We start from the raw sequence: 14,958 nt of genomic DNA on the forward strand, positions 1-14,958 counted from the left end.
CTGTTAGGTTCTCGACATTCTACAAAATATCTTCTTTTGAGATCAACAGCTGAAAGAAATCAATACAGGTTAGGAAAATCTTGAGGTGAACTAATCCTTTAAGAGTAAGGACTGGTTTAATTGTTTCTGTGTTTATGTACATTTAACATTAAGAACAAAACCCTGAAATTTTGAAGAATATTTAACTATTTAACTTTGTTCATGCACTGAAAGTCATTGAAACAAAACAACATTGGACCCCCATTGACGTTCTATGTAGTGGATGGGGGGGGGGGGGTACAAAAGGTAACAATCTGTTAAGGATTTAATATAAAGCCAAATAATGCAATTATTAAACAGAGCTTTATCAATCTGCCTCATGTTTGTCTCCGTATGTTTTTAATTAAATCAGTTGTCATTTTAAGAGTTGGCTTGCAGCCAGTGTAAACAAGCATGATCCATCCTCAGGACAAAGCGTCTTAAAGAGATGCAATATTTTTCCAGCACTTCCGTGTAGGCATTTCATCACAGGATTTTCAAAGTTTGTGTTGATGTGGGTGTGTGTCTTTCTGCGTCCGCATTTCACAACAATCAACACCTTTCAGGTACAAGAGGAAGTTCTGCCACCAACACCTACAGCCGATCATCAAAGCAGGTCCATCAAAGTTGCCGTGTCTCAACTTACAGCCTTGTGCAGGAAAAGAATCTTAGTAAATGGAGGCGGTTACAGCCAACTGTGGGTGCGTGGCAAAGCCACACATCTGGTCCAACGGGTTCTGAGGGAGAAGCTCACACTTGCTCTACTGTCAGTTCAGTTGCATGAGTCAGTCACTCAACGGAGGCAAACACGCACACTTGCTCACACACACCTGCGATTTCATTGCATATGAGAAATTGGGAGTGTTTGCTGTGAGAACGAGACAAGATAGGGGATAGTTTTGATAAGGAGAAGCGATAGTTGCATCAGTATAGTGGCGTATCAACCATTTGAGGTTTAAACAAAGTGAGATATACATGCTAACTTTACAAACAAAAGGCTATGAATAAACCGTTTCGCAACCGACCACATGGTGCATTAATAATAAAGCAGCACGGTAAATAAAACAGAGAAGCATCAAGTCAATATTCTCTCATGGCTTTGTTTATCTCTTCACAACAGTCCCATCACTTCATTTGAAACCGCACTGCGAGTTTCACAGTAGAAAATTTAAATATGAAAAGAGTGATGCGGAAACTTCACACACACATTACTGTTGTCCTGTCACGCCAATTTGTGAGATAAGCATTGTAATGAAAAGAGGGGAACTATCTGTTTCGAACAAAAGAGTTACACAAACATTCAAAGAGTAATCCAGGTATAAGACAGGTGTTCAGTAGGGTGAAAACCAGCTCTTCTTTTCTGAGGAAAGCCTTTGTTTGACCTGTTTTGTGCAATGATGACCACTACTCTTCTTTCTGTGAGCATTGCTGACATTTATTTTAAAAAGGAATCTTTATACACATGAATTGGCCATGTTCAACATGCCTCACTTGCAGGGCACGCGTGTAGTGAAGTGTACAACTCAATGTCATAAATGGGGAGTCTTGGCAGACGCAAATCAAGAGTGTTGAGTTTTTATTCCTACAGCTTTAAACCAATATAACACATTTCTATAAAGAATATCGATCCCGTAGCCTAACCACTATACGGTAAAATAACAAACCCCTTTATAAAAGCTTAACACGTCTTTTTTAAAAAGTGGAACCAAACACCATAATTGTACCAATATTTACAAATCCCATTAAATTACAACATAAATTAGAAAATATTTACACTTGGGGAAAGACAAATGGATCATTAACTTCTATTCTGACGTAAAGGCATCAAAAAAGATGATCAACAAGGTTGTACACTCATACGAAACCAAACATGCACACATACCCAACCTTATGATATTTGATTTGATCATGGTAACTTAATCAAAGATCTTTTTAATTGTTCTCAGTGAAAAAAATTAAGCCAAATACATCTTGAGCATTTCTCATATAGAAGAACCCACTGATCAGTGGATAAAGGGTTGTTTGGAAATCATGTACACCCATGCACACAAAACACACTCATGCCGACAACACTCCCAATAACAATAACACTGCGTCCAATGAAGTCAAGCATAGAACAAGTTATAATGTCTGAAACATAATCACATCCTTGGTCCATTGGGAGGTCAGCACCAAGGAGGAGGACACGGAGAAACTTCCTCCTCCCAGTTTGGTAGCGAAAGAAAACAGTTAAAATCCACGTCAACTCTTGAAATGGTATCTTTGGGAAACTCAACAACTTCCTCTTTGCAGTTCCCCTCTGAGAGACAACTTCCTGATGACCGTCTGAATCGTCGCTCGATAAAGAACTGTCTCGACTAAGGCTAAGCTTTGAAATGTGTTTGTGGAGGAGAAAGTGCTGGAAGACCAAGACATGAACCAAGAGGGCTTCGAGTCTAAGCTTACTCTTGATATGAGAAAACAAAGCAAAACGGAAACAGAATCGACAACTACGACGACGACGAAGAGTCAGGTCTGGAAAAACGTCATTCCGCTACAAAAATGGTTGTTGCGTTCAAATGATCCAAACGAGTTTGACCTCAGCCTCACTTTCTGTGTTTGTCCATCTTGTCTACTTTGTTGGAGCCGTCGGAAGAGGTCTGCGAGGAGTCTCCGGTCGAACTCACATACATTTTGTCCACCTGCTTGAGTGCCTCGTTGAGGTAGTTTTGCAGCGAGGTCATGGCCGCACAGATGGCCGGAGAGCCGAAGCCGTGGGTGATGAGGCTGAAGTGAGTCAGGCAGCTTTGAATCCCTGGCTCGAGAATGGGAGCTGGCCTAGAGTTTCCCAGAGGAGATCGGTCCTGAGTCAGCAAGTCGGTGAACTCCTTACAGATTTGCCTGAAAGATTAGATGACCAGTTAAAGTATTAAACCATAAAGCAGAGATTTCAGAAGCCTGTTCTGTTAAGGTGGAGACACCCTCAGAAGCAGGGGGACTCATTTCCAGCCTGATGATTGCTTAATGGCTCCATCAAAATGGGCTTGGCCTCCCTAACCTTAATGGGATTGGGATTTATGTGAAATGGGATGGTTACTCACTTGGCTGCCAAGAGCATGGTTTTGCGAGAGTTGATCTCATTGCGTTCCACGTGCGGTCGGCCAAGGTACTCCGCGATGGCCTTCGCGGGAAACTCTGTCTCACAGACATACCCAAAATCTCTGGCCAGGTGTACAGCCTCACCTGCAGACAGGATCAGGTGAGAATCAGGTGACTCACGCAGCATATGACAGCACTGCAAAGATGAGTCACCGTCGGATCCATCGGCTTGGAAATGACTCAAAATGGCATCACGAAAAGAATCATTTCCTCTCTAAGCTGAGATGATTTCAGATGAATAGACTCTTTCTTTTGCGGATGGCGGTGGTCACACTGCATGTCTTTAATGAGCCTTTGTAGCTGAAGGCATCTAATGGTCCCCTAGACCCAACAGGCTCTTATTGATAGACTAGCACATTATTCACAGTAGTCATCTTTAAGGTCAGTCTCTCCTCTTGGCTAGCGAACATGTGATAACAAGCCCTAATTCAGCTTTGAAGGTCTGTAAATAACTACGCCTTCTAGTCATGTTCCTGCTTCAGACCCATGTTCCCATTAGTGGAGAGAATGGTGACATTAAAAGAGAAAGCTAAAAGTATTCTGCATCGCTCCTGGTGCTAGTTAACTCGTGATCTTTGCGCTAATGTCTCTGTGACTCATTGGTTAGCTATACTCATGCAAAAAGGTGGACATGAAATGTCAAGAAATTACAGATTGCGAGTAGAGCTAACATAGATGACCTTTGCGTGTGATCACGCAAGTCTTTGCCTTTGTATTAAACTATCACTAGTTCTCTAGATGTTCCTTTGCAATTTAGACGCTAGACTTTGGAGTTGGCCTGAGTTCAAACCTCAAAAATAAAAGAATTAAATTAAGTAAATCAAGCCAAAACATTTGTTTTAGCATTTAGCACATTCAGTGTTGTTACGGTTCATTTAAACCAATTTAGACAGATTTAATGCAACAAGACTTTTATAATCAAAACAGATTTTGTCATACACTTAGTGATTTTCTGTCAATTCCGACTACTTTTCAGCATCTACCACTGACTTGTTCAGACTGTAAATCAGGGCAAAAGTTGTGTTTTTTATTCCAATCATCCACTCTAGAACTTCACGTCATCCTCCACAGATTTTGTTGTTGCAATGACTGAAATATACTAATGTCCTTAGCATTTATGATAAAACTACTTTTACAGTAACAACAGTGGAAACTGACTGACATAAGGTGCTTACCTTCTACCAGAGCGGTTAGTAAGGTGACGTTGGCAGCCTTTCTGCGACCCGCCGGCAAGTTCAGTCCAATTTTATCCAGTTTTTCCCTCAAGGATCGGCCGCCGTTCTTTGACTTTGCCCTTTATAATAAAATGACAGTGAGTGTCATTAGTGACCTTTTGCTAAACCTGCCAATGCTAGGTTAGTAACGGTTGTTATCATTCATATTATCAGACAAGTTTTTTTTTTTTTTTTTTCAATTCTTTAAACCTTTAGCATGAGCACATTTTCAGAAAATTGCGCTTTTTACTGAAATCTCCAGTTAATTCCAACAACATTATCTGATCAAGCAGCAGTAACCAGGAGAGCAGAGATTAGCGATGGCTTAACTATTGCAGGTGAAACACGTGGATTTTATTTGCTTTGTTTGCGTTATTTGACTTAGAGGCCAATATGGAAAGATGTTTTGGGCCCAGATTCACATGGATAAAAAGGCTCATGAAAAAAAAAAATGATGTCACAGCTTAAGTGTTTAAAATGCATTGCAACAAAAACGCATACAAGCGCAGACAAAATCCCCACTTGCTGTTTGGGCCTCTATGATATGCATGACTAGAGTTGTGGCCTGGCATCACCCTTCACATGTGGGGTAAGGGATTGTTAGGAGGAGGCATGAGTAAGTGCCCTCTTTTCCCGTCCGACACCTCCCCCTCCCCCTCCCAGCGCTTGTGCTATATGACCTACTTAACGAATATCAGTGTGTTTGCGTCAGACACATGAGAACAGAAAAATATTCCCAGTAATAAGGGGCAGTAAGATTAGACTGTGTGTTTGATGACATCACCCCCCCCCCCCCCCCAACACTGCACATCTTGGCCTATGGATCAAATTAATATCAGCATCATCTCATCAATATGCACACAAATGGAACTTTATGGAACCAAACGTGAAACTTAAACACACACATTTAACTATTTGTTTCCATTGATTGGTAATTGCATGAGGAGGAATCTCACAAAAACATTGAAGTTTCATTTCAAAATTCTAAATGACATTTTGCTGAGATAAAAATAAGCTTTTTTAAGATTTGTTTGAATATATATATATATATATATATATATATATATATATATATATATATATATAATGATTTTCATTATATATATACATTTTTGTCATTTTGTACATTATGTTAATGAAAATTTGTGGTGAAATGTGTGTAACTTCTGAAAATTATGCCACATTAGTATTTTTTCAATGATGCACTGATTAAATTTGGGGTGAAATATGACCTGGGCTTGTTGTTGAGTATCATGGGATTCATCGACCAACCTTTTTATTTGCTCAAGTCTTAAATATAAATATAGTATACTGTAAAAAAAAACAGTGCATTTTTTTCAGTGCATTTATATTGCCATTTTAACATATTTTCAAGTATGAATGTGCAATAGCTGCTCACCTGCGTAATACTCCTCCGAGCAGGGAAGCGTTTAGACACTCCGGTGGGGACAAGCGTCTCTGAACTTCTGCAACAGTTACTTTGTACTTGGAAGTGGAGCTGAGTAGAGAGAGTCGACCAGGTACTGAACAGAAGACCTCAGTGGGATTTGACACCATTCCCAGCAGAGACTCTTTCTGAAAGGGAATCCCAAATGGGCTTCCCTTCTGCAGGGACATCGGACCTGGAGATGAGATATATATCGGTCAATCTTTAGGATCTTTAGGATATATAAAAATAGAGACAAAATGATATTCATTACCACTACAGAGCTATAAAAATATAACAGCTCAGATCAATTGATCTTGGGAGAATTTGTTGAGAAATGTTTGAGCTAAGAAAGCTCCGATTTGATTGCACACTATTTTTTTTTTTTTTAACAAGGAAGTTGAACTGACTGTAATTAGAAATCATAAGGTTTACTTTCACCATTTTGTTTAGAAAAAGAGTGAATATTTTCAGATGCACTTGCAAAGTAGAAGCTGAAGCTGGAATAGATGAAGATGGAATAAATTCAAGCCAAACATGTGACATAAATTTTGATATGGGCCAGAACTGGACAGAGCAGTCATCCATGCTATAATCATGTCGACTAAAATATTGGCATAGACATTAATTCAACATGTCACTTTGGTGCCTCAAAAGAAAATCTAAATTACTGACTGGCTAAAATAAATGCCAGAATCTGTCAGTCAACTCCTGACCACAACTTAATACAGATGCTGCAGGATTATACAGGAAAATGGTAAAGACCACCAAACGATCTCAAAAATATGGACTCTGAAATTGATTTTTTTGCTTTGAAAACTTTAGTGATCTTTAACGCATCTTCAACTCTGTTTTTCAACTCTGTTTTTATTTGAAAGCTTTAAATCTCAAAAAAGAGCAAAACTACAGGTAATTGATAAGTCGTTCTCAATATGATATATGCTTATTATAAAATGCATCTAAATATGTGATCATGCATAGTTATCACAGCAAAAAAATAAAAATAAATAAAATAATAGGAATATCAACATTTAAAAGATTGGAGAAATACTTTTTTTTATGGAAAGGTCATGGGTCCAACTCAGTTAAACTCATGTATTTGTAACCTGTCAGCGGCTATCAAATTAAACAGATATCAAAATGCAAGCATTCAACCTCAAACCCATAAACAAAACTAAACAAAATATAAGATGGCTACTAAATTGATTTAAACAAACACTGTAATGCTTCTCCACTGCAAATGTAAAGACCTTCTTGTTTACTTTTGCATGCTACACAGTTTTAGTGTTGAACTGGGTTGATGTAACTAAAGTGTCCTAAAGCAAAACCTGTTGAGAACCACTGATACAAACCCCTCATTCAGCAGCTAGTGATCACACAAAACAAACAGATGTTCAAAACTGTCTTTCTGTTTTGCTTATTTAAGACGTTTTCGTGTCACAGCATAGGACTGAACAAAATACCCATGCATGTTTAAAAGCAGCCACACCCCAACTACAGTTGATTCTTGTCTCCTCGAGCGTGTTTGTGTGTGTAGCGGGGCAGAATTGCGTTCTGACAGTCCTGTTTCAAAAGACTAAAAAACAGGCCTAGGCCTCCACTCTCTGAGCAAACACACCATTTTAAGGATTGCCAAACATCTACAACTTTGGCTAGTCTGCCATTTTGAGAGGGATCCTTTCTTTGGCTTTCCATTCATGCTGAAAGAGTGGCAGAATGCTCCGCGGATCAATGCCAGATTAGTTAAATGGACCACATGACCAAAAGGATTAGCAATATATGCATGAACCAGCACCACCTCAACTCCACCCACCTAAACCGTTGACTTGGACAAGCCGAAATCTGGAGCCTGACTTTGTTTTTTCCACATAAACAGCAAAGGTGCAAGATTTTAGTCTTTAACATGGATTGAGCAGATCAGTTCCTTCTAAAGATCTGCGTATCAGTATAAAATTATTAACACGAGTTGCATACGTTCAATGCAAAATTATTCAGCTTGAAAGAATCATGATACATTACAATTCTAGAACACACTCTTATTCAAAACACGCTTCACAAAATTATTTAGAAGGTTAATTAAATTTGAAAAGTCCTGGAATGCTAAATTTCATATAAAATTGTTTTAAATAGGTCTAGTATTTTGTGATCCTTACACTTCATAATTATTATGCATAATGAACTCATATTATTTGAGGGAGTACATGGCATTTTTCTACCTTGTTTAGTCATGCCACAGGAATATTTTATGTAAAAGGTGATTAACAAAAAAGTATCTAAATAAGGCAGTTGAATATATTTATTTTTACAAAAAAACAGCTCAAATCGTAGATTGAACAGTTTTACCAAAAAAAAAAAATGCTCCTTCTTCTCAAGTTATTACAGTAAATGTTCCCAACTGTTTTTGACCAATTCAATATTACTAAAAATATTATTATGTTTTCATTGTGGTTATTATTAAATATATTACACAAAATAAATATATATTTAATAATGATGTTGTACTGTAAAATTAAAACAGCAATACAATATATATTTATTTTATTTTAATGCAAAATTACAAGACTCATATTCACATCTTTCCCATTCAAATTAGAACCTAAAGACTAACTGAAAGTAAATTTATCTTAGAAAATTGAAATACAACCAACCTTTTTTGATGACTGTGTGATCAGGAATTACAATACTGTGATCACCTTCTTGCTGCAAGAAAGAACCAGCAAATGCATCACTATCCACATAATCCCAAATAAATAATTATGAAATCATTAATCACATCAACTCACCTGAACATCATCCAATCCGTGGCCTATATCATGCAAACCCATGTTATCACCTATGGAATCGATTCCATGAATGTGTGGAGGCAGTAGCTCTGGTCTCCTAAAACCATCCCGCCGCATCCCGGACGAGCCCCCTTCCAGGCCCAGAAGGGGACTGCCGAGTCCACTGCGGCCGTGGGACCCTATGGCCTCTTGACCTTGCCGTCCGGGCCATGACTGTTGCTGATTAGATGCTGCAGACTGGTGTATTGAGTTGATACTAAACGGGTCACCCAGGTGAGAGTACGGGTCGTTAGGTTGGGTGTACGGCAGAGGCTGGTAAGGGGGAGGGAAGTATGGAGGCTGGAAGTCCGAGCTGGCGGTGTGCGAGAGGGACGGTGGTGGGCTGTAGAGGTGCTGGCTCACCGTGGGAATGTGAGGTAAACGGGGATTTCCATTGCTGCTAACATCATGTCTTTCCTGCTGAAACAGAAAGTGCATCACATTGAAACCATGCACACGAGTTCATTCTGATCACATGAATACCTCTGGCGAAAATACATCTGACAAATGCACAAGTATAATGCTTAAATTTGGAAAACAAGTTAAGTTAAATACAAATAAAAATAAAACATTTTTCAAATCTAAGTGGAAAAATCCAGCTTTTTGCACAATTCACACTTAGAATTAAATAAAAAAAATAAAGATACGTTTTAAGCCTACAAACGCACTTTTGTTTATTTAACTATTCAGTCACATCGAACGCATTCGGTCTGTTAATTTAGATTTGATCACATACAACGCATATGTAAGGTTACCAAACCAAACATTTTTACGCAAGTCACTTGTTCTCTTTCTAATTCAGCATCAGCTGCTCGTCTTTTGAGTCTGTGTTCAGCTCTTGAGTGGTTCTGTAGTGTGTGCATTCATGACTTCTATTGTCTGGCAAAGTTGCTTGGATAATTACTGTCACCAGAGACACATGAATGACAATGAGCGACGGGCCATTTCTAGACAGCTTAATTGAGACCACATGAGAGTTTGAGAGTTTTCTCTCAAATTCATAATGAAACCCGATATTTGAAACAATCGTGCTTGCGCTAGTGGAGAACACTGCGCCTAAAACAATTCACTTTTTTATTCCATCACATAGGCTAGTAAAGATTCAGTCTCCGTTCAAATGAAAACTATGCAATTATTGCGTCTCGAATTAGATTGCATTAGTACTTTATTATTATTTTATTATAGCTCTATAGCTACTTATTATACCGGCTGAACTAATTTGTAACTTATATGAAAACATTTTACAATATAAATATTCAATATACATTTTTTAAATGAAAATATATTATGCAGTTTAGTCGGCACGTAGGCTACAGTTCTGTTTATTTGCGCGAGATCAAATTTGAAATAATTCATTAAAAAAAATGGCTTAGGCTATAGGTAGGTTAGCCTATATTTTTTAGGCTACAATAAGAATGAAACATTCCAGTACCTAGTTAACTTCGCAGAACTCACTTTGCATATTATTCGGGAAAAGAACAATGCCGAATTTCCATATTTTAAATTATAAACAGACAATGCATGTTTTTAATTCTCCAATAAAATCTGCCCCTCAACCAGATGTCTCGGGTTCGCTTCTTCTTCGTCTTACCTCGCAGTCATCTTCATACTTCACGTTATCTGCTAATTTCCACAACATTTTGTCTTTGCCTCGCGTGATCTCAGACGTGTGTATCTGTGCTGATGTTTGTTTGCGGTCTCGAATATAATCCAGAGAGTCCGGCGCGCGCCGCGCAGAAGTGAAGCATCAACTCAGTGTTGAAGGAAGAAGATGAAGGAACATAAACTCGTGTAGTTCGCGACTCAAACTTCTCCAAACAGAAGCACTCGACTCCCTCTGATGGACAACGGAGCGGTTCAGGCTCGACTCAGTGACTCTCTTTGGACTCTCACTGCTATATTTGCAAGAGTCAGTGGTGGGCGGTGACCTACTGCGCTCTGGCTACGTCACAGCGGAGAACCTGCTGCTGATTGGCTACTGTCAGAACGACGGACCAATCGAGGAACTGTCCGTCTGTTCAGAGTGCAAACAGCGACGATCTGCCATTTACTGAAGCAAACTCTACAAATAAAGAATGGTAATATGTTTTAATTAAAATTAAATGTCTTTTACGCAATTATAAATGACCAGAATGTTGGCTAGATGGAACGTTAGAACGATTAATAGAACGATAGATAGATAGATAGAACGATTAATAGAACGATAGATAGATAGAACGATAGATAGATAGATAGATAGATAGATAGATAGATAGATAGATAGATAGATAGATAGATAGATAGATAGATAGATAGAACGATAGATAGATAGATAGATAGATAGATAGATAGATAGATAGATAGATAGATAGATAGATAGATAGATAGATAGATAGATAGATAGATAGATAGATAGATGTTAATTGGAGTGCAGAAATTGGACAAGCGAAAATATATTTGCATTTTTCCCCCTCAATTTTTATGCTTATTAGATACTTTGCAATGAAAACAAACGCAGTAGAGTAAAAAAAAAACAAAGTAATAATAATACTACTAATAATAAAAATAAATAAAAACGTTTTCACTAATGATTTTAGGCTTTACAGATCAACCGTTGTTTTATATAGCCTAATTATTTTTGCTTAAATACCTTAAAATTAAATTGATTAAAATTAAATATAGCCCATTAAAATACTACTACTACTAGGCTACTACTAATGCAAAGTATTTTAAAGTGGAAAATGTCTGCATTGGAAAAATCGTAAACAAAAAGATAGCAAAAGAGGGGAAAAAAGACGAAAGAAAGACTTAATCCGGTTTAGACTCGCCTCGCCTGTCTGCTAATGCAGGTGAATTAAATGTGTTTTTGGTCAAAACGCCTGCGGCTCGAGCTGGACTGAGATAAATGAAGCGCACGAGCGAGTTTGATTCCTTTGTAATCTGAATGAAGTTTCTGTCAGATGCTTTCACACACGCAGACTCTACTGTAACCCCGAGGGAGAAGCATCTGCTTATGTAACCTGCTGAAATCGCAAGAAAAAATTTCCACTCAGGCAATAATAAAATGCATGAATGCCAAATGTTGTAAGACATTAATTATTATTTACCTATAGGCCTAACCTGAAGACTCGGTATTCTCGTTCTGCTTCGTTTGTGCAAAACGGAATCAGAATGATTTAATAACTGACTGATGAATCATCAGTGTGAGATAGCTATTAATTGTAAGTCATTCACCGTAAGCGTTTTATTTCGGCTCAAAACACATCGTCTGAAAGTGAATGGAACCCGCAAATAAGCATGTAGACGGATTTAATCATTTAGGCCTATTGGATTTGTTTCAAAAATAATAAATGCATTTGTAAAAATCGTAATAATTAGACGGATCAGGCTATTTGATTTCGTTAAAAATAAATAAATTACTGAGGAGCAATTATGTTTAACAATCCATAATCACTCAGGCCCATGATGCGCTAACAACAAGGCCTACAAAGTTTTGAAAAATACCATTTAAAATATGATATGCATGCTGTTTTTTATTATTTATGTAATAACACGTAGGGCAACTGTGTGTGGGTTTTAATTAGTGTTACTGAAAACCGGAGATTGTTCTAACTCTCTCTGTAGCGCAGGTTTTTTTTCTTCCGTAATGCCTTTATATATTTTTCCCATTTATCTGATATAAATGCAAGTAATTTTGAAATATACAACTTATTCTAAAACTGTGTAAATGAAGGCGTGGTTGTTACAACCTTACAGTAACAGAATGCAGGTTGTAACATTAAAAGAAAAAAAAGAATCCAAATCAGTTTAAATTTTGTAGCATATATGAATTATTGTATTGAATTGATATCAGAATTTTTGTATGCCCACCTTAAACCCGACCGCATTTAATTTTAAGCATTGCAATTAATAAAAACGCACGGAAATATATCATTATAAAGGATCAAACAGTTGCATAATACAGTAATAGGCTAACAATTAAAAAAGTGTTTGCGTGTATGTATCTAAACTAATGTGTAGCCAGCAAGAAACACTGAAACCATCATCGTCAAACATGACATTTTTTTTTTGCATTTTTTCTTTTAGGTGGAAGTTGGACAAATCAAATTTAGGAAGATAATCTGCTGAATCGGATGCATTGATGCACAAATCAAATAACCAATTAGTTAAATGTTGTTGTAGCTTTTTAATAAACTGTTTATTTAGCCAGTAAATGATATGATTTTTACAGAGACGTGTGATCTCACTTGGTGCTCACGTATGATTTTAGTAGCTCTTTTTAATTGGTTAAACTGCTGGGTGTTAAAATGCTCCCAACAAACCTCTTCACGTGCTGAAAATTTGACAGTGATAAAGCGCATTTATTCCTTCAAAAAGGCGTCTGCTAAATTCATAAAATCGAATAAAACTGTTAAGTCCTGCTGTTAAATGTTCAGACAGGTGTTAAGTTTCACACCCGAAGAAATAAAGGCACTGCAATTTGGCAATTATTTGTTATTGTTTTATTATTACTATTATTGTAAATAGCCGTTGTTATTATTACCCTGCTTTCTTTAGGCTGTACATTCTGCAAGCTCAAGCATTGATGCATGCACCAGTTTACACGAATTTAAACCCTTTACTAGGCCTATACAGATTTAACAAAGTATTTCAAACACCATTAATTGACAATTTTTCCCCCCACTATCTATCTATCTATATATATATATATATATCTATATATCTATATATATACACATACATACATATGTGTGTGTGTGTATATACTATATAATTTCCTCCTAGCATTAATAGCAATAAGACTGTAATGAAACCGTACCCGCCAGTCCAGCCTCTCCAGCAGCGACATCTGCTTCAGCTGTTCGGTCCCGCTGTGAAGCAGCGAATGCTCTCATCAGCCGCGCTCGCGACGCTCATACACCTGGATGCGCAGGGCACGCAGCGCGCATGCGCAAACTCTCGGAACACCTGAAAGGGAGCCGCAGCATTCCTATCGGTGAGGATGATTAGTCATCGCTCCAGCTCTGTGGAGCAGCACACTATTGCACAACGGCGCTTTAATTTTAATTACGTTTTTTTAAGTAAATAATTACGATTAACAAGGAACAGCTTCCTTAGCTGGTATTCCATGTTCCACAGAACATCTTGCATAAAATTCTGCAACCTTGAGTAATACAATTCATTAAGTTTGAGCATGCTATTTTTTCAAGCTTTCTCACGCACCCAGGAATTAAGACACATACCTGAAAATGTTGAATCTGGATTTTATTTATGCACCTGTGGGGAACTGCAAAAAGCCAAGAAACAGACAACTACATCAGATCTCACGCTGTTTGACTGCGGCGGCGCTTATTCTTAGACATCTACTGCCACCCTGTGGTCAAAAACAGTATTGAGGGTCATCACTGACAAATTGACAGCAACAACGCACGATTTCTCCCAGATCTGACCTTTATTGTTCACAAAAAAAAGTTTAAAAGTACAATACATAACTACTGTAACTAGTAGGTTATTTGTGTTATACCGTAACAAGAAACACTCAACACGTGTTTATGCTATTGAGGAGGAAAACAAAGTTATCTGTCTTTAAGATTGTTTTTACTGCAATACATTTCATGTTTAATCCTGAATTAAAGTAGTTTAAAACAAGATGCTGCATCAAAGCACAATCCAGTCAAAAAATGTTAATAGAAAAGACATTTGACACTCAAGCCAACATGGGTTTACTGAAAATAAACACTTAAGCATGCAACTAAATTAAGATAATCTTATAAAGGTAAATAAAATGCAATGTGAAAAAAAGAAATCTGTTTAAAACGATGCATCAATCCATCAGTCAAAATGTTGCTCCTACAAAAACTGACCACTAAGAAGAGCACACTCAGAAATGGTAAGGCGTGTGTGTGACCCAGTTGGACGTCTGGTCTTTGGTACGTTTGGCTGAGCTGTGGGAGGTGAAGAGTGACTTGTAGGTCTCAGATTTGTCCTTCATTTCCTGGATGGATCTCTTACTGCCAGCGATGGGTCCCGCGGGGGCCTTTAACACCTTAGAGCACTCGCCGGATGTGGACGGTCCCGGAGCTGAGTGGGAAAAAGACAAGAATAGCTTGAGTTATTGAACTAACAAATGCATGACTTTTTCTGTGGCTTGGTGAACTTTAACATCCATTCTTAAAGGAAAAGTTCAACCAAAAATTTTAATTTACTGAAAATGGTTTGTTTCTAGATTGGAACAAATTTGGAGAAATGTAGCATTCCTTTACTTGCTCACCAATGGATGCTCTTCAGTGAATGGGTGCCGTCAGAATGGTAGTCCAAACTGGTGATAAAAACATCACAATAATCCACAAGTGATCCACAG

At 37.8% G+C, this 14,958-nt stretch overlaps 2 protein-coding genes across 5 annotated transcripts in view; both read right to left on the minus strand.

The window, feature by feature from the left end:
* Positions 1–1,577: 1,577 nt before the first annotated feature.
* On the minus strand, positions 1,578–13,554 carry tfap2c (transcription factor AP-2 gamma (activating enhancer binding protein 2 gamma)). 4 transcript variants are annotated; one of them, XM_059570377.1, is made up of 7 exons: positions 13,417–13,554; positions 8,580–9,038; positions 8,445–8,496; positions 5,770–5,992; positions 4,332–4,450; positions 3,099–3,240; positions 1,578–2,898 (listed from the first exon to the last, which is right to left on the minus strand). In XM_059570377.1, the coding sequence occupies exons 1-7, from the start codon at positions 13,444–13,446 to the stop codon at positions 2,604–2,606; spliced, it is 1,320 nt and encodes a 439-aa protein (XP_059426360.1). In that variant the 5' UTR covers positions 13,447–13,554; the 3' UTR covers positions 1,578–2,603. The 4 variants fall into 4 exon arrangements, with proteins under 4 accessions (XP_059426360.1, XP_059426361.1, XP_059426359.1 ...); XM_059570378.1 differs by having other exon boundaries at positions 8,580–9,035; positions 13,417–13,551; XM_059570376.1 differs by lacking the exon at positions 13,417–13,554 and adding an exon at positions 10,210–10,500 and having other exon boundaries at positions 8,580–9,035.
* A 291-nt stretch (positions 13,555–13,845) lies between these two features.
* LOC132160719 (replication termination factor 2-like) overlaps positions 13,846–14,958 on the minus strand; it is a 28,776-nt gene continuing 27,663 nt past the window's right edge. The window contains exon 9 of the mRNA XM_059570380.1: positions 13,846–14,678. Within this exon, the coding sequence (XP_059426363.1) occupies positions 14,479–14,678 (200 nt within the window). The 3' untranslated portion in view covers positions 13,846–14,478. The remainder of the gene's footprint in view (positions 14,679–14,958) is intronic.

Source organism: Carassius carassius, chromosome 17, assembly GCF_963082965.1.
Source record: "Carassius carassius chromosome 17, fCarCar2.1, whole genome shotgun sequence".
NCBI classification, from domain to species: Eukaryota; Metazoa; Chordata; class Actinopteri; order Cypriniformes; family Cyprinidae; genus Carassius; species Carassius carassius.